This window comes from Cryptomeria japonica, chromosome 3 (genome assembly GCF_030272615.1).
Source record: "Cryptomeria japonica chromosome 3, Sugi_1.0, whole genome shotgun sequence".
Classification (NCBI taxonomy): domain Eukaryota; kingdom Viridiplantae; phylum Streptophyta; class Pinopsida; order Cupressales; family Cupressaceae; genus Cryptomeria; species Cryptomeria japonica.
Genome location: NC_081407.1, coordinates 78,372,602 through 78,391,732, shown reverse-complemented (window position 1 = coordinate 78,391,732; position 19,131 = coordinate 78,372,602). Strand labels below are relative to the sequence as shown.

At 37.1% G+C, this 19,131-nt stretch overlaps 1 protein-coding gene across 1 annotated transcript in view; it reads left to right on the top strand.

The window, feature by feature from the left end:
- The window catches only part of LOC131032273 (DNA repair and recombination protein RAD54), a 187,230-nt gene that overhangs the window by 113,099 nt on the left and 55,000 nt on the right, over positions 1-19,131 (top strand). The window contains 6 exon segments of the mRNA XM_059218068.1: positions 9,114-9,209; positions 9,419-9,469; positions 9,947-10,021; positions 10,175-10,258; positions 17,357-17,448; positions 17,553-17,685. Coding sequence (XP_059074051.1) covers positions 9,114-9,209; positions 9,419-9,469; positions 9,947-10,021; positions 10,175-10,258; positions 17,357-17,448; positions 17,553-17,685 — 531 coding nt within the window.

Here is a 19,131-nt window from a genome sequence, read left to right as displayed (position 1 = left end):
TAAGAACTGAAATTGTTTTATTGTAAAACTGCCTGTGGGCCTGTTGATGTATTTTTTATGCACATGCGAACACAGAATAAAATACCGAAGTATCTTATCCTCTCTTGAACAAAGTTCCCGACTGCTGAAGATCTCGTTGAAGGATCAGTCAGAGTAACTCCAAGGTTCTGTTATGTAGGATCTCTACGTGTGGATAAGCTCTCTGTGGTATGATGTGATTTTGCTGGAATCACAAGGGGACTTACACTTGACGACCTAAACGTCTGATTTGTTGGAATCACAGGTCCTATTAACTAACTGGAAGACAAACAAATGGCAAAAGATGCAGGGTTCAGGAAGTCTACTCTACTACCTAGAATGCAAGAAGATGGATGAACGACTAGGTGGAGTCCTACTGGGCTGGGTCTCACCATCAAGTTGAACAATTCAACACCAACTCAGTGCGATCTTCTGGGGGATGCTTCAAATATATTCAAATCGGACACCTTCAGATACTAATCATCATTCAAGTTAATGCATGAACAATAGACGTGTAACGACTTGAGATTAAGCTCATTTTATGCCAGTTGACCACGCAGGGTGCACTTACAATCAGTAAGAGGCTAGTGGTATGGATTAGACGGATTCCATATAGGTGCATTCAACAACTTCTTTCTTTCATTCAATTTAATTATCTATCATCTAAAATGAAGATTCAACAAGAGATCATGCATATTGCAACGAAACGACATATTTCACCATATCTTCAATGAAAAAGAAGTCTTTACAATTAAGGCAACAATGTCTTGTCTTGTCTTCCTAGTCTACTCTAATTGTTATTCTATTTGCTATTCTACTACTTATTCACGGACTATCAACTATTTACTAACTATTCTCTATTACCTAACCATTCGCTAACTATTAGCCTTTACAAATGAGGAGCCAGGGCTTATATAGTGCCCTCAATACAATTCAATGGCTCAGATCAACTTAAGATCAATGGCCGAGATTTTACAATGAAAACCCTAATTAGGGTTTGTTACAACAACTCAATTCTGGCCAATGAAATAATTGCATTATTTGGACACATGTCTTCTCTGGAATATTCGACCAAGGGATAACCGAGGTAGGTACATCGAAGTTTGTGCCCTCTTTGATGAGTCAGGTACATTGAATCTGGACACGCTGAGGTGGACCAACCGGACTGGAGGAGTGATGATTGAGACGCCACCTTGTCTGACACTTGCAACTTAGTTGATGTTCAGTTTGATGATGCTGAGAAGCTACCTTTAATTAACTCTTTTGGAACTGTCTGCTTCTTCAATGAACCCTTGCTTTAACCTCCTTTGTCTTTGATGTGCAGGATGGATGGTGTACCTTTCCTTCAAATGCTGGACTGCAAGAGGTCGTCCCTGATGATGTTGGATCTTCTTTCATCTGCAAAAACAAATCAAACGATGATTAAGGACATAATAAATTCATTTCAACATAGTATTTCACACCTTAAATCATCAACAAAAGATATTAAAATGAAGTTAGTTCAAGACTCTTTCCAGGGACAGGCCCTATAAGAATTTCGCCCTGGACCCTCTCGAAGGGTCAGGAGCGAAATTTGCATTCCTGACCAATTTAGACCTTTTTTCAACATTACCTCACAACCAGCACTTTGCCTGGTCCAAACAAGGTGAAGAATATGCCTCCCTAAGGATTTCGCCCTGGACCCTTTGGAAGGGTTAGGAGCGATTTTCTTGATCAGGCCTCAATTACCCCATTTTTTCACTCCAAAATCCTCGGGAAGGTGAGCATATGCTTGTTTTAGTCCAACAAAGTCTAGGGATCCATCCTTTGAGCTTCTCACATGGGCAAATTAGGTGATAATGAGAATTTCGCTCTAGACCCTTTGGAAGGGTCAGGAGCGAAATTCCTTCTTTAGGCTTTATTTTACACTTCCTTTACTTCAATTCACCCTACAAGGTAAGAATATCTCACTCCAGCCTCAACCATGCCATAGGTATCAACATTTTAGCTTCACTCAAGGGAAAAATGGTTGATTTGGAGAATTTCGCCTTGGACCCTTTGGAAGGGTCAGGAGCAAATTTCTCTCTTTGCTTGTTTTCCCTCACTTCAACTCATCTTGCAAGGCTTAAACAACCTCTCTCTAGTCTTTTCATGCCTTAGGAATCAAAATATTGTCTTGACACAAAGAGGAAATAGTGACTTCGATGAATTTCGCTCTGGACCCTTTGGAAGGGTCAGGAGCGAAATTCACTTTTTGCTTGCCTATTCACACTAAATTTCACTTTCTTCACTTCACTTCATCTTGAATCCCCCATATTGAACCCACTTCTCAAGTTGGCAACATTGGTTCGATCTTCACAAGGCCCAAAAAGGAGAATTTGCTCAAAAAACTAGCCAGGGACAGGACCTATCCAGAATTTCGCTCTGGACCCTTTGGAAGGGTCAGGAGCGAAATTCCAATTTTAGCTCAAAATTTGCATCTTTGGTGGATAAACATCTTTCCAAGGCATTCCAAATAGCTTCTCTCATCCTAGTCTAGGCCTGACTTAGCACAAAATTTGGAGAAAAGGATGGTTTTAGTGTTTTTCGCTCTGGACCCTTTGGAAGGGTCAGAAGCGAAATCCTTGGTTTGGGCTAATTTCCATCATTTTTCAACACCAGTTAACTTCAAAAGGCAAGAACATGTCTCCTCGCACCCATCCAAACCATGAAAACCCAATGTTTGACTAGACTTGCAAGGAAAATAGGTGGTTTTAAGATTTTCGCTCTAGACCCTTTGGAAGGGTCAGGAGCGAAAATCACTTTTTGGCTCAATTCCTTCAAATTTGATAATCATTGCTAAGTCAAAGTCATTCCTTAGGACCTCTCCCATCAAAACTCGCCTTAGTCAGCACTTGGCTTGGCACAAAATTGGGAAAAAAGGTGATTCAGAGAAAATTCGCTCTGGGCCCTTTGGAAGGGTCAGGAGCGAATTTCTTAATTTAGGCTTATTCCTCCATCATTTCAAGTTGCATTCACCTCGAAAGGCTAGAAAACACTTCTCCTCTCACGTCCAACCCAAGTTTCACTTGATTTTGCAAGGGGAAATAGGTGGTTGAAGAATTTTCGCCCTGGACCCTTTGGAAGGGTTAGGAGCGATTTTCATCATTTGGCTCAATTCCTTCAAACTTGATAATTATTGACCATTCAAGGACATGCCTAAAGACACCTCTAATCTTGACCCACACTAGACTCGGCATAAATTTGAGGGAAAAGATAGGTTTTGCACAATTTCGCTCAGGACCCTTTGGAAGGATCAGGAGCAATTTTCCTTTTCTAGCCCAAAATCATCATTCTTTCAATCCCAATCTTCTTTGCAAGGTGAAATTTCATCTCTCTTCGACCTAGGAACAAGGTTTTAAGCTGAAACAAGGTTAAAAATATATGCTTGTAAGGAATTTCGCTGTGGACCCTTTGGAAGGGTCAGGAGCGAAATTTCCTTCCTTGGCTAAAACACTCATTCCTTAACTCTTTCAAACGTCTTTAAGGGTTTCAATATGTCCATTCTCTCTTTCAACATGCCTTGGACATCAAAACTTGGCCAAATAAGGAAAGAAATGAGGTCTAGGAGGATTTTCGCTCTAGACCCTTTGGAAGGGTCAGGAGCAAAAATCTCATTCTTGACTTGATCCTTCATCTTTTCAACTCCAATCCACTCTAGAAGACAACTAGACATCATTCTTCACCCAAGGGATAAGGTCTTAAGCCAAAACAAGGTCAAAAGATTAGGCTTGCAAGGAATTTCGCTTTGGACCCTTTGGAAGGGTTAGGAGCGAAATTCACCTTCTTGGCTAGAATCCTTTATTTTTTCAAAGCTCTCACACATTTCCAAAGTCCAAACACGTCCATCCTTCCTTTCAAGATGCTCTGCAAATCAAAATTTGGTCAAACTAGGGAGGAAATGAGCTTTAGGAAGATTTTCGCTCTGGACCCTTTGGAAGGGTCAGGAGCGAAAATCACGTTTTGGGTTTGATCCTTGACTTTCCAAACTTCAAACCACTTCAAGAAGCAAACTTAGATCATTTTCCACCTAAGGAAGAAGGTTTCAAGGTCAAACAAGGTAGCAAATGAAGTTTATGATGAATTTCGCTTTGGACCCTTTGGAAGGGTCAAGAGCGAAATTCTCCTTTAGGCCAAAATCTTGTTCTTCAAAATCAATCAACTCCATCTCAAGGCAAGAACATATCAATTCATTCCCCAACATGCCCTAGAAACCCACACTTAGCCAAAATTGGGAAGGAAATGAGAGCTACCAAGATTTTCGCTCTGGACCCTTTGGAAGGGTCAGGAGTGAAAATCATGTTTTGGGCTTGATTCTTGAGCTTTTCAACTCCAATTCTCTTTGAGAGGCAAACATAGATCCTTCTTCACGCATATCCATCAAGATGCTGACTTTAGCCAAGGGAAAAATAAGAGTTTTCAAGAATTTCGCTCTAGACCCTTTGGAAGGGTCAGGAGCGAAATTCCTAATCTTGGCCAAAATCCTTCACATTTCAATCTTGACAAGGCTAGAGCATTCAAAAATACCTTCAAACATGCCTTAGGAACTAGAAATTTGGCCTTCATAAGTGAGAATTTGAGGTCTTCAAGGATTTTCGCTTTGGACCCTATGGAAGGGTCAGGAGCGAAATCCCTATTCTTGGTCAAGATCCTGACTTCATTTTCACATTTCTTCATTCAAACAAGCGCTTTACCTTCATTCAAGCCTGGGAATGCGTTAGTTCTAGGTTTTGGTCAAAGTAGAATGTCTTATGGAGAATTTCGCTCTGGACCCTTTGGAAGGGTCATGAGCGAAATTTGACATTTTGGACTCTCCGTCAGGATCATTTTATGGAATATAACATTTAAGTATAAGTGACATTCTTATACTTTAATTTATATTCCATATATACTTCCAGGATGTTTGAGAGTGGTTTCGGACCTCCAAGAGTTATATTACAAAATCTAGTTTTTGGAGGATTCTTCAGTTTTCCAGACTTAGTCAAATTTCAGGATCAGGACATTCCAGACTTAGCCAAATTTCAGGATCAGGGCATTCCAGACTTAGCCAAATTTCAGGGCATTTGAAGATCAGGATGACATTCCAGACTTCATCACTCACCAACTTGACCTAGCTCGGACCTTCAAGAATGATACCCACTCACAAAGCAAGACACAATTAGCAACAAGAGCAAAACCAGGCCCTAAGGAAGACTCTCAAAGAAACCCTAACCTGGAGCACCTGCTGACTCCCCTGGCTCAAGCAAAGCCTACCATCCTATTGATCCCTTGGCGAACAAACAAACCCTAAACACCTAGAAAGCAAACCCCAGAAAGCAAAAAAAGTAGGGGTCCCATTTCCAATGGGGCGATGTGTGAATACGTCACAACAGGGCCCCACTCAAGATATTTTAAAACAAAGGGGACACAGGTTAGTTATGTCCAACTACCGGATAGACTCAAATTAATGCCAAACAGTTGTAGGCAGTTGAGAGGTTTGTTGGGTGGACCACTGAGAGTTTAATGGGCATGGGTTAGGGCTGCCAGCTTCTGGAAGGCAGATCAGGACCCTTGGGTGCGGTCTATCCTAGCCTTCAATTCAATATTGTAAAGATCTATAAAAGGCAAAGGCCTTTCTTTTGTAAAGAGTTAGACTCTGGTTAGAATTTTTGATGGTTAGACAGTTAGAGTTAGATAGTTAGATTTTAGAAGTTAGAATAGACTAGATCTTAGCAGTAGTATAGAGATGCTGCAAAAGTTGTTGTAATATGCAGCTGAAATCAATATATAGACATTGATTTGGTGTTTATTGTCTTGTTTTCATCCTGTTTGCATGGTTTCTTTCAGCATTTAAGATAGATCTTTCTGTTTTGGGTGTTTAGGTATTTGATAGATTCAGGCTCATACCATTGAGGATATACTGATTGTGTATCCTTTTGTATGGTTAACCCGAGCCTTCGAATTGTGCTTAGTTCAATTGCAGGTGTCCGTCTGAGCTGCGCTAGAATTGGGTGCTTAGCCGTGCGTTTGCAATCTGAAAATCTTCCAAGTCCCTTTGAAGATTGCACCGTTCCTACAAGGTTGTGAGCTATTTTGGCCAAGCAGGAATTGGTTATGTTGAATCCGTCTACCCGCATACCAGTCTTGTTAGTTTTAGGTCTCCTAAAGCCTTCCCTTTTAATTTTATTTCGCAGTCCGAGAATCATAGAAGACCAGCTAGTTGCAAAATCGTAAGACACCTTGTGCTCCCAGCAAAACACATCAAACTACTAAGCTATCCTGCAGTCAAGAGCTGACAACCAAAACATTGAGGTCATCCCCATTGATCAAATACACATAGCATTAGGGATTTCCTTATCTCAAGAGAGGATAGGTTTCTTAGAAATTTCTATTCTGCATTGGCCGGATGAAGTCGTAGTTCCGCGACTTTAGACACGTCAACAGGAGGCAAATCCGTCTTTTGTTCCTCCTCCCTCTCTTCCTAAAGAGGTCATTGATGACGCTAAAATGATCAGAGAAATAGCCCAACATTTCAGGGAATGGGTGGAAGATGTCTTGCTATAGATGGCAAATTCATTGAAGACTTGGTTCGCCTTCACTCCAGATTTGTTGCCCTTCTGAACAGACTTGCAGTGACAGATGGTCTATGGGAGGATGTTCACATTTACCAGGACTTGACCATCCCGTGACTCAGAGCCCTAATGAAGGTTCCAAAGCAAGTGTTAATTGATGGGAAAGTGATTCAGGAAAATGAGATTTATGATTTTCCACGATGGTTATGTGCTGTTTGCTCTAGAAAGGATATCTTTGAAAGGTTCAACATGAGGTCTTTAACTTTAAAAGACTCAATTAGAAGGGTACAAGAAGAGATTATTTGCATGATTGAGGCATTATTTGCAAGAAAGCTGAATGAGGGTGGAGTGGCACTGAACTTCTTGAGATCCCAGTTGCATGAATTCTTCTTTTTAGGGTCATTTTCAAAGGAACATTTTGAGGATGTTTCTTCATTTTCCAGCACAATGAAGAAGACGCAGGAAATGATGGTGGAATAGGAGAACTTCTTCTGCAAGAGCGAAGAGGAAATCACCTTGATGGAGTTCAAGATTGAGAGTGTGCCAAGTGTCTCTGTAGGAGAACTGGAAGCCGTGGACGAGAATCTTTTGACTGAGTAGTGGTGGCACACTTATTGTTTGAATATTTTGACTAAGCGGCGGCTCGATCAATGGATGCTGAATTTGCAAAGAATCTTTTGCATGCAGTCGCCACATTTAAGATTTTATGACAAATTCCTCTCGCATGAAGGAATGATGGACATTTATGACAGCATGAATGATTTTTGCATGGGATATTCATTGCATGTAGAGCGAAGTTGATGTAAATGGTACATTTAATGCATAAATGGATGCTATTTTGGGCATGTCTGAATTAATTGTATATGGGCTTCATGGGCATTAATTGTTGATTCCCACCTTGTTGCATCATGTGTGGAGAATCTTTTGGGGGAAAACCCTAATTAGGGTTTGCATGTCCTCGTGGTTTGAGGCCTATATAAAGGGGTGACCCCCCTCATTTGTAAGGGAGGAGAGATTGCTTTCAAGATTGTTGCTATAAGTTTTGAAGCAAATACCTTCATACATTGTTCAATTTGTTGGTGTATTCTTGTGCTGTTTTATAACTTGCATGGTCTGACTCTCTTCGCTAAGATTAGATTTGCTTTAAAGTTGTTAGGCGAACGAGATTTGATGAGATTGTTTATAGTGTAGACCCGCGCTCATACTTTTGGTTGGTAGCTAATTGTTATCAATTGTGCAAGGTTAGTTTGAGCATTTTCTACGTGGACAACTAACTTCGATCATCGAGTGAATGTTGTTCAAATTAAAGGCTTTCATTGATGATATGTAAAATTAATGCACAATCTTTGAAGATTGCATCGCCTTCGTGTAGTTGTATTGTGTTGGCGAAGGGAAGTGTGGTTTGGTCTCACTTGAGCAATGCCTGTCTCCTTGTTCTTGGCTCTAGATTAAGTTAGACTAGATTTAGTATAGCTTTCTTAACCCTTCTCATTTACTTTCCGCATATTTTAAATCGAAAAATCCTAAAAAAACGAGCCATTCAAAGCTAAATTATTCGTGGGTCTATTCCTTGAAATTGTAAAATTGTCTAATCTTCTTTCAGAGTATGTAAATCTCCTTCGATTACTAGTATATCACATCGGCCAACAGAGTCATGTCCGTTGCATGAAGGAACCTTGGAGTTAGCCGTTTGAACTTGTCGCAATCTTAGCATCTGGTTAAACTTTGATCAAGAGAGAGTGAAGTGACCGTTGGGAACTTTATTCTGTGTTAGACGCTGTCCTAAAAAATACGTGAAGAAAATCATGTAGCTAGGGGAAACTAAGGTATATGAGCATTAGCCTTAGTTAGAAGTGAAAGAAAATTGGAAGCATTACAAAAGTAAATCTCTACTTTCTCAAGCCTTCTAAAATTTGTGGTGAGCACAAATTTGATCCATCAAAATCCAAAATTATCCTGCAATAAAAATCAAATTTGACCTACAACAATTAACATTTTATAGGTTCTTTAGAATGATTGTTAGTTTGATACCGTATTAGCCTTATTTGACAAGCCATTAAAGTTACATTGCCGAGTGGCTATTATATAAGCCCAAAGAATTAAACTATAACCCCCACAATTGAGGAACAACCTCACAACTAGACAATCTACATGCAACAATGTGCTAACAAAACAATAGTACAACAAACTTTTGTTGACATTATTTAATTACTCTAATTTCATATACATGCCCATGCACACACATGCCAATGATTGTATGTTTTTGGAAATATTCATCTTCCATCAATAATTCTTACCTGAGCAACTTGTTGGAATAACTTTACACTAGTCTTATCATATAAGGGAACTCTTATGAGCTATGCATCTTGCTGTGCATTGAAGATTGGAATCTGGTAGATGTTCTGATATGCATCAAGTATTACAAATACAGATTTAATGGGACCATCAAGTATGCCGGATACTCTGTTTCAAGATTACTTTATAACTAACATTGTTTACTTTTGGACTTTTTTGGGATGAGTTAAGATACCAATTCTTCGTGGACGAGAGCCTACTGCAAGTGAGAAAGAGAGGATACTAGGTGGGGAGCGGTCGGTTGAACTCAGTGAAAAAGTTAATCAGGTAAAAGTCTTGTTCATAGTGTTTGATGGTGATTGTCTCTTGCATAGGGATATACTAGCATTCAGATTGTCTTTTGCATAGGGATTGATTAGCATATAGATTGTAACATGCCTGATTGACTTTAGATTTAAGTTGTTTTTTGTTTTTAGTGCAAAGAACATACACAAGTTTTCCACAATTTTTGTTAAAGTCATTTTTAATTTTTGCAGTTCATTTTGCGCCGAACCAATGCATTACTATCAAATCATCTACCTCCAAAGGTAATTGCCATTTTTAGAAGTTCTTGCAGATGTTTATTAATGGTTCTGCTTGTGGGTAAGTTATAAAAGGAATTTGTTCTAATAGGTGAGATTTCATTGATTGAATGCAACATAACATATGATTGTATGTTGTAAGCTACTGCAATTTTCTCAAGGATAAACAGGCTAATGGGTACTCTTACAATTGTTGCTTTTACTCAAACTTACTAGAAAGACATGAACATTTGTCGGACTTGTAACTGGAAAGAAAAATGTTTTATCTTGAATAGTTATATGCATTGGGTGTGATGGACTTTCAATGTGTATCTTCTTCTTAATTTCATATTCTTGTAGCTGCTATAATTCTCCTTCCTGACAGAAAACATAAATTCGATTACAATCAACTGTTTAGAATTGTTTTGGATGTCTTTTGTGGTCTGCTTTTGTTTGAGTGGCTTGGTTGCATTTCTTGACTCTACGGGGATAACTATTTTTCAGATTGTGGAGGTGGTTTGTTGCAGGATGACTGATCTTCAAGCTAATTTGTATCGACATTTTATTCAGTCTAAGAATGTATGTATGTTCTACAATAACCTTTTTTTTTTTTTACATAATTTACATTTAAATATTTTGTTGCTTGCATTTTTTAAGAGCAAATCTTTTACTTGATCCTTTTAATGCACTCAATAATTTAGTATCTTACAAATATTTCTTATATTTTTCCAGGTTAAGCAAGCTCTCGAGGACCAAAAACACTCCAAAGTCTTAGCATCAATCACAGCCCTTAAAAAACTTTGCAACCATCCAAAAGTAAGGTCTCCTCTTTGTATGAGATTGCAAATCATGTTGAAATGGGTTTCACATTATGGAAATTTTGAGTTTAGAGATTACAATATCATGTTGAGATGCAGTAAGCTAAGAGGATTGGGGATATAAAGGAATCAGCTTTGAACATGTTAGTGAAATAGAGTGTTAGACACATTATGAAAGGCTCTTATGATAAATGTCTTAGTGAGACTTGCATATTGTCCATACAATCTTCGATTTTGAATACATTCTCTTGCACTTGTTTGGTTTCTGCTAGAGATTGAATTAAGATTTGTAAACATAAAAATATGTAAATGAAGATAAATTTTCCTTTCCTCAAACTAAAGTTTTAATACTCAGACTCGCCACAAACTCGGCAAACCAAAAAATTGGACTCAGACTTGGAGTCTAAAAAGACTCACGAAAGGACTCGGCAAAAAAAAAACCGTAGTGTTACCAAAAAAATAAAGAAATTAGTGCATTTAGAGAACATAAGAGCCATAATTGAAACATTACACATGTCATATGATCTCCAAACACTCAATATTTGAAATTTCATCATTCATACTCGTAGTTTCAAACTTTAAAATGTATAATAGCAGCATAAGTTTATAAATGTTTACAAAATTACATTTAATGATATGTCCAAATTTGAAAAATAACAATGAACAAACTAAAGAGAAGACTGCATCTTCTTCTTCCTAGCTCTAGTGAAAACCAAGGGAGAGATATAACTAGAGGGTCTAGTTCTAGGAGTCTAATGTGGCTTCTCCAGCTCGCCAAAATTAGGTTGAGAGTAGCACCACTTGCTAGGAGCTCAGGGTGAGAGAGAGAGGGGTAGAGAGATAGGTCTAGATCTTGGGGGAGAGGGAAGAGATTGAGATAGAGAGTGGTAGAGAGAGGGGAAGAGGAAGAGCTAAGTTACTGATTTGGGTACGGATTGACGGATTCGACAATTTTTTTTTCTTGGGTACCGGTATGTCCGTACATATATATATTAATTATATATATATATATATATATGTATACATATATTATATATATGTTCAAACAACAAAATTATATGTTTTGATGCATTTCATGCATCATAAGTGGCGAAATTAGGGTTTAGATGTTAAAAAAAGATTAAAAAGATGTTTTTTTATTGTTTTTGTTTTTTATGGCCCGTGGGCCCCGTTTTTGGGAGCCCACGGGCCTTGGTTCGCTTGGGTCCACTCGGGTTCTCCCTAGGTTCCTGTCGAGTCCTGCCCAGGAGGCTGGGTTCTCTATGGGTCCTTCGTGGCAGGACCCACAAAGAACCTAGCCATCTGGGCAGGATCCGGGAGGAACCCAGGGAGAACTCGGGGAGAACCAGGACCGGGCAAGAACGAGGACCCGGACCCAACCCATTTTGCCAAGAATCGATATCTTAGAGGAAGAGTGATAGGGAGATATATAGGTCTAAAATTCAGGGCAGTTAAAGTGAGTGAGATAGAGAGAGCAAGGGAATGCTAATAGGAGCCTATTGATTACAGAGATTTGACTGTCTGAAAATTTAAAAGATCTTCTAAAACCTAGAATTTGCATTATAACTCCTAGAGATCTAAAATCACTCTCAAACATCCTGCCAATATATACATGAAATATAACTTTAAGTATAAGAAAGGAAAAAGACATATTGAAATGTGACTTAATGTTATATTTCATGTATATATTCTGATGAAGAGAATGAGACTGACTTCAAAGAAAAAAATTAGATAATTTTTTGACGCGTTTCCTCTCTTTCTAGGCGTGCAAGCTGGGCGATGCGAGTTTGTGTAAAAAACTCGCAAGTCCATGTAAAAAACTCGCAAGTCTTTTGTTAAGACTCGCCAAGACTCGGCTCGCAAGTCCTTGGCGAGTCGACTCGGCCCACCAATGGACTCACGAGTCCGTGGCGAGTCCCAAGAGTCTTAAAACTATGCCTCAAACAAAGAAAACCTATTCATATCTATGACATTAAAAGTGCTTCTCATCTCCAGAAATTCCCCACAACAAAGAAATATTTCAGTTTCTAGTTTCCTTGTTGCCAGCTTGCTGTGCATCTTCTCCTAGGTAAATGTTTAAATATTAGGATCCTGTTCCCAAATTTTCTTAAGTAATTGCAGAGAAAGACAATTTTATGGTGTAAATTATAAACAATCAACCAAATATTTGCTCTCCTTATGCAATTTGTCAGTTAGCTAACATCATGGCAAGCACCTTGCAATGTAAAATAAACATACACGTTGATCTATATATGTGTGAATTGTGCGAAAGAATCAGGATTCATTCTGTTATGTTTGCTATGCCCTTAGTGTATAGTGTGTATTGGTATATGTGTGGGCCATTTTAAGTTACATTTAACATTTATAATTTTCATTCATTAGGGGAAAGGACCCAATAGTTGTGCACCCTAACTTCGCGCTTCTCAAAATCCTACTTGGAAATTTCAAATCACTCCGATTTTTTTACAGCAGCTTACTTGGCAAGTCCCCTGCTTATAACTAAGTTTTCAGGGCCACATCATCAAATATGATGCCACATCAGCATACTTTTTGCCAAGGTCTCCAAAACAGCCCCCCCAAAAAGTGAGACCAATAGGCGTGCAAAAGAGACCCCAATAGTTGTGCAGGTGACATGGCATCACCTGATTGGTTACTTTTTACAATATTAGTACATTTCTTAACAACTATTGGTACATTTCCTAACAACTGTTGGTACATTTCCTAACAAAAATTGATATTTTTTGTTTCAAACAATAGGTTTTATTTGTTCAATTTTTGGAACAAAAGGTATCAACAACCCTCACAACAATTGGTACATGCTCAACTACTGGGTCCTTTCCCCTAGTTAGTTTTTTCTTTAAGCTGATCTAATCAAAATGAAGGAGTGTGACCCTACCTAATTATGTCTATGAACAAGGATAAGCAAGGCTCTTTCATATTATCACATTGCAAATTCTATTCTTATTATAAGGTTGTCTTCTTGAAGTGACTTGGTTATATAACATGCACCCAATATTCTGCTCTATTTTCCATCAAATTGTCTTCTATATTGAGTCTAGTTCAGTGATATGGTAATTTCATTACAAGTGGTAGCAGAGCTTCTATTTGGGCAAAAGTGGATGAAATCTTGATTTTGAAGAATTGTGCATATCTTGCAAATCATTGTGATTTTTTCTACATTTTTTTAGGGAAGTTGCAGATTGATTCGAGGAAGCCACAATCCAGTTTTCAGCATTTTGTAATCAATATTTAACGACGTATTGTAACTTTAGTTTTTTCATAAATTTTATCTTGAGGTTGTAATTTTCGAAAGCTCTCAAAAATATATTGGTGATTTGTTCTTTGAATTTCCTTGAAATCATTTGGTAAAAGTTGGGTCAAAGGTGATATTTTGCACTATCAAGCCTCAACATGACATTTCAACAAACTAGAGGCTGGGGCAAGGCTTTAAACACGCTAGGGAAATTCCTATTAACATTGAGATAGACTCCGAGTTTGTATCAAGTTGGACTTTGAGCTTTTTTTTCTTCTCTGGATGAAAAGATGCTCCTACTGACGAGACTATGCAAAACATGAAGTTTGAAATGGCCAAAAAAGGAGATTTGGATGGCCAAAAAAAGGAGATCTGGATAGTATCTGATCTAAAATGGCCAAACAAGGCGGTTTGGATAATATTAGTAAGCAATTGACTAATCTTTGAAACTGTTTTAGTAAGTTGTAAGTTTCACAATTGATTTTGCAATCCTAAGGTGGATCTATAGGACAATCCAATCCTAATACAAATGTTGCGCAACCTCACTGATGGATAGCATTGATTTCGGGTTGCAAAACCTGCTATTGAAGGTGGATATGCATAAGTTCAATGGCAAGGATGAACTTCCTTGGATATTCAAATGTTCTGTTTTGATGAACATTAGACCCCAAGTGGGCAAAATGTTATACTATCCCAATTGTTCCCAAAGTAGTGACCAATTGTGTAGAATGCTTAATGTCATGTTATATCTTCCCTACGACACTCATGCATTGGGTTGTTCAAGTGGGTATAGTATGTCTTATGTTCTATCTTTTGCTATCTTGCTGGGTTGGGACCCCATATAAAACCCAAATATTTATATTAGAGAAAGCAGTGCCATTCCCTTAGAGTGCCCAATTATTATTGTGAAGGTTGCTTTAGCTACGTGGGTGGAAGAGAAGAGGTATTACTCACAATTATACCACAAAAATCATTAGGGTTGTAGCTAGCCATAGTATATTTGGAGCATCTTTGAAGGCTAACAGTCTCACTCCACTAGTGTGCCCATTTATTTTGTTAAGGCTTCTTTAGCTATGTGGACCCTCTTCGTTTTAACTTGTTTGTATTGCTTTTAACGTTTATTAAGGAGATACTTGTGGTTCCTTTAAGGATGTCTTAGCAAGTATTGTTTAGTGAGTATCTTGTTTTACAGAATCAGCCTGATGAAGGCTTTTGTTTTGAACTAGTCTTTTGCTTCTTGAAAGAACCATCGATAACAGTAGGCTTGATGGGGAAGAGTAAGATGCCTTTACTACACATTCACAATTACATGGAGAACCCATCTGACAGTGTTAGTGGAACAGATAAATATCATGTGGTTTTGTACTAAATAATAAAAGAGATCTTCTTAACCATGACAAGTTGTTTAGATAATGAAGAACCATGTGATCAAGAGAGTGTAATCGTGCTTTTTGTAAATCCATTTAATTAGAGTTGCTGGATTGTCCCAATGTTTATATTGTTACTTAGTTTTGTGTATATACTATGTCTAGATGCCATCTTAATTTTCCATAATCAACTATTTTTTAAATGCTTATGTCCTGCCAAACATGTTTCCAATTGATTGATCTGTTATAAGTTGCTATCACAGAAAAGATCTTTGCTAGATTGGATGTTTTTGTTGCAGAAGAATATACCATACCTGCTATGAGCTTTCATACAGTCTACATGCTATTCTATGGCTAAGGTTTGTTTGAATGGTTGAAGGATATACATGTCAGTGACCATATCAGACACAGTCTGGTTATTTTCAACGACATTAGATGCAATTTGAACTGAAGCAGTAAACCACTTCATAGGAAGTTCGTTTTCATTCAGAGTAGGTCTAGGTATATAGATCCTGGAATAGGCGAGAGCAGTAACATGTAAATTGACATTGCCTGTAGTACTGGTTTTGTTTTATAGGTTCTTTTGACTAAATTATGTCATCTTGTTATCCAGGTGTCAAACAGTGCTTCAATAACATTTCAGAGATCTGTCTGCTGTGTTGAAATTAAGTATTGAAGCTAGTGAGAATCTCGGATATCTACTTTGCAAAGAGGCAAATTTAAATTTCAGAAACTTGATAAGTGAATTATTTTTACAAGAAAAATGTGTTTTGAAAAATTAATTGGGACTTGTCAGGGTTTGTTTACTACCCTTATGCTTCATAATCTCTGTTTTGAATTTGCTTTAGCATTTTCATCTTCTTAGGAATAGTGTATAATACTAGCAAGTTGAATCTATAAATTTGATGAACATTGCTGCTTCCTTGGGTTGTTGCTTTCTTGAGAATTTTACATTTTGTAGCATTCTACTAAATCCTTCTGTGATGGTGATGAATCTGATGATAAGCCATGACATTAAGCAACTGTAAATCTATCTGGGGGTATGTTTACTGATAGTTGACTTCCTCGTTGCTATGATTAAGTCTTAACGAAACTAAGTTTGTCAAATCTGTTTGGTGTTTCAAGCTTCAGTAAAAGTTAAAATGCTTCCCGAATGTATTCACTCTCTTAGTCAATCGAAGAGAAGTAAATCTTCAGCTTGAATAAATTTAGATCTCTTCCTATATGGACTTCAAATATAAGCTGTTCTGGCCATGTTGGATTCATATCCTGGTTCATGCTTTTCAATAAATTTATTCATAATTTAGAAGCATACTATATTTCCAAATGTATCTCTTTTAGCTTCTTCTGAAGAGAAGTGTGTGCTAAAATCATTGATCTTATTACAGAACTTAATCCCTTTTCTTTGTTGATGTTTATCACAAAATAATTGTTCATATTGTTAAAAATAGAACCAGAATGCTATAAACACAGATGATAGAACCTAAGAAAGCTTAAGAGAACAAGAACACAACAAATTATCCTGGGAAAACCCTCCACCTGAGGGTGAAAAACCCAGCCACACCAAAAAATAGATTTTATTGAAGGCTCAAAATAAGTACATATCTGTCACTTAGAAGACAATCATTTTAACAATGATTGATAATGCTCAAATAGAAGACGACTATCAGAAAACTGCTTACAAAATAATTTAGAAGATGCAATAGAACGAATCTGCACACCCAAATGGTCACAGCCGAACATAAATGATCAACTCAGAAGATTAGAGTAGATACAAAAATGCAGCATCCAAGACCTGAGATTTCTATCAAAAGATCATTATAAGAATGTCGATCATCATCTAAATGTCCCACGACATATGAATAGATAACATATTCCAAGACCCGATAAACTCCTGAAGAAGAAGGCGGAAGGCCAATCATTAAGAACGATGTCAGTTACACACCGACATACACCACGAGCTGGGGAACTTCAGAGGAAGAAAAGAAACGATATTCTAGTTAATACAAGTCGGTGGCAGTTATGAAGAATTCTAAACAAGAAGAAAGAACCAATACATTTCTAGCTGTTGAAGAAGCAAACCGAAAACAAATGAAGAGGACAAGAATTTCATAAATACGACAGCATGATATCTACTGAAGTTATAATCTTTAACACATTAATTTGTAAATTCATGTGATATATGTTCTTTAGCATTAGTTACCAGTCTAAAAAAAATAGTCAATTACAGTCAATGAAATAATATTTTAATAGTTAAGAATCATGGAAGTTGTTTTTTTGGTGAAAAATGATAGATAATTGTATCAACTAAAGAAGCATGTCTTAGTTTTTGTTAATGTATTTTTTCTATTTTGTAATAATTTCCTAACCATAAGGGTTACAATATGTAGTTAGTTTTGTTATTAGTCAAAGCAGTATATTTGTTCATTGGAGAGATTTTATGCTATTTTAATCTTTAAATTTGTTAATCTTTCAGCTCATCTATGATACAATTCGATCTGGTAGCACTGAAACAGCGGGATTCGAAAATTGTATACATTTTTTTCCACAGGAAATGTTTTCTGGAAGGTATTTATGCCCACGATTGCCATCCTATAGAATTTGATGCTTTGAGTGTTTATACATTTTTTTTGATTTGTCTGTCTATGAATTTCTGAATGATTTCTTTATAGGTCAGGATCATGGACAGGTGGTGATGGAAGTTGGGTTGAGTTATCTGGAAAGATGAATGTTTTGGCTAGACTTCTAGCACATCTTTACCAAAAGACTAATGATCGCATTGTGCTTGTTTCGAACTACACTCAGGTATCAACTTATATTTTTTCTTTCACACATTAATCTTATGTATTTATTTCCTTTAGTGTTGATGCTCTTAGAATATTATGTTTTCAAAAGTTGCACTAAAAAAAAAAATGTAGGTTACCAAAGGTAGCCAAAATATCTTGGTTGTAATTAATTGGCTAAATATGTGATAACATAGCAGGTTTACAAGAAAAACACATTGAGTTATTGTTAGATCTCACAAGCTCATTATGCATGTACTTTTAATATAAGTGAAAACTTGTTGCTGATAGTTTATATCATAGAAGCAATTGTCTGCAAAAAATTGCGATTATACCCATTTAATCCAGAATCTTGGAGCTAGCTGATTTATTCCCCGAAAAAATCCCGATTCACAAAAAAATCATTGACCAATCGTTGACCCAATTTTTGTTGATTTTTTGCATTTAAATCATGTTAAAAACCCCCAAAAATGGCAAAAAAAATTGAAAAAAATCATTGTAAAAACTTGCAAAACCCTTGAAAAACTCATGAAATTACTGAATTGCTTAGAAATAGGGTTGATTCAAGACGGAATTAGAGTCAATGTGGAATCAACGTTGAAAAAGTTTGTTATTTTGTCCATTTTGGGGGGGTTCATTATTCCCCACACTTGTTCAAACCCACGAGCTCAACGACCCAACAAAGGCAGAAAGCTCGTGAGCTCAATGGCCCAGCAGGGGTTTGAAACTTGGTGGCTGCCTCACCCATGGAGTGTTTCTACCACTTCTACCACAACACTAAACTTTCAAAGACATATATTAAATATATAGATATAGATATATGATTTTTACTTTATAATTGATATAGTTAATTTTTGCTCAAACAAAGACATACAATTTATTATGTGAGCAATATATCCAAAGTGCTCCACAAAATAAATCTGAATGACAACAAACAAGCTTACATAGTTGTAATAAAAGAGCATCCAACACACAATCATTAAAATTTGTCTCTACCTAAAATAGTAGTTGCAAGCTAGGTATTGCCAAAACCAATGGCTTGCTAATGTTTTACTTCAGATAAACAAATGCCTTTTGTTGAATTCTACCCCATATAAAAGACTTACCAATTGCCATTAGGAAATATAAAGCATTGGAACTGTGCAATATGTTTTGATAAGCTTTCCCAAATATTGAACTATCCCTAGAAAACTCCTTGCCTCAATCACAATCAAAGTCTTGGATCACTTCAAAATGGCTTCCACTTTTACTAAATTTCTGACAACAGATGGATCTCTTTCTGATAAAATTTGATCTCGGCTACTTCATAGACTTAGCTAATCTTTGATCTCAGACTTAGACAACTATTTGGTGTATTTGGTGACTGCCCTTTCAAAAAGTTAAATGAATATTTGCCTATGTAATCAGCAATATGAATATAAACAACAAAATCTATTTTCTACAAGTCATGGGTTAAACTCTATTTTAT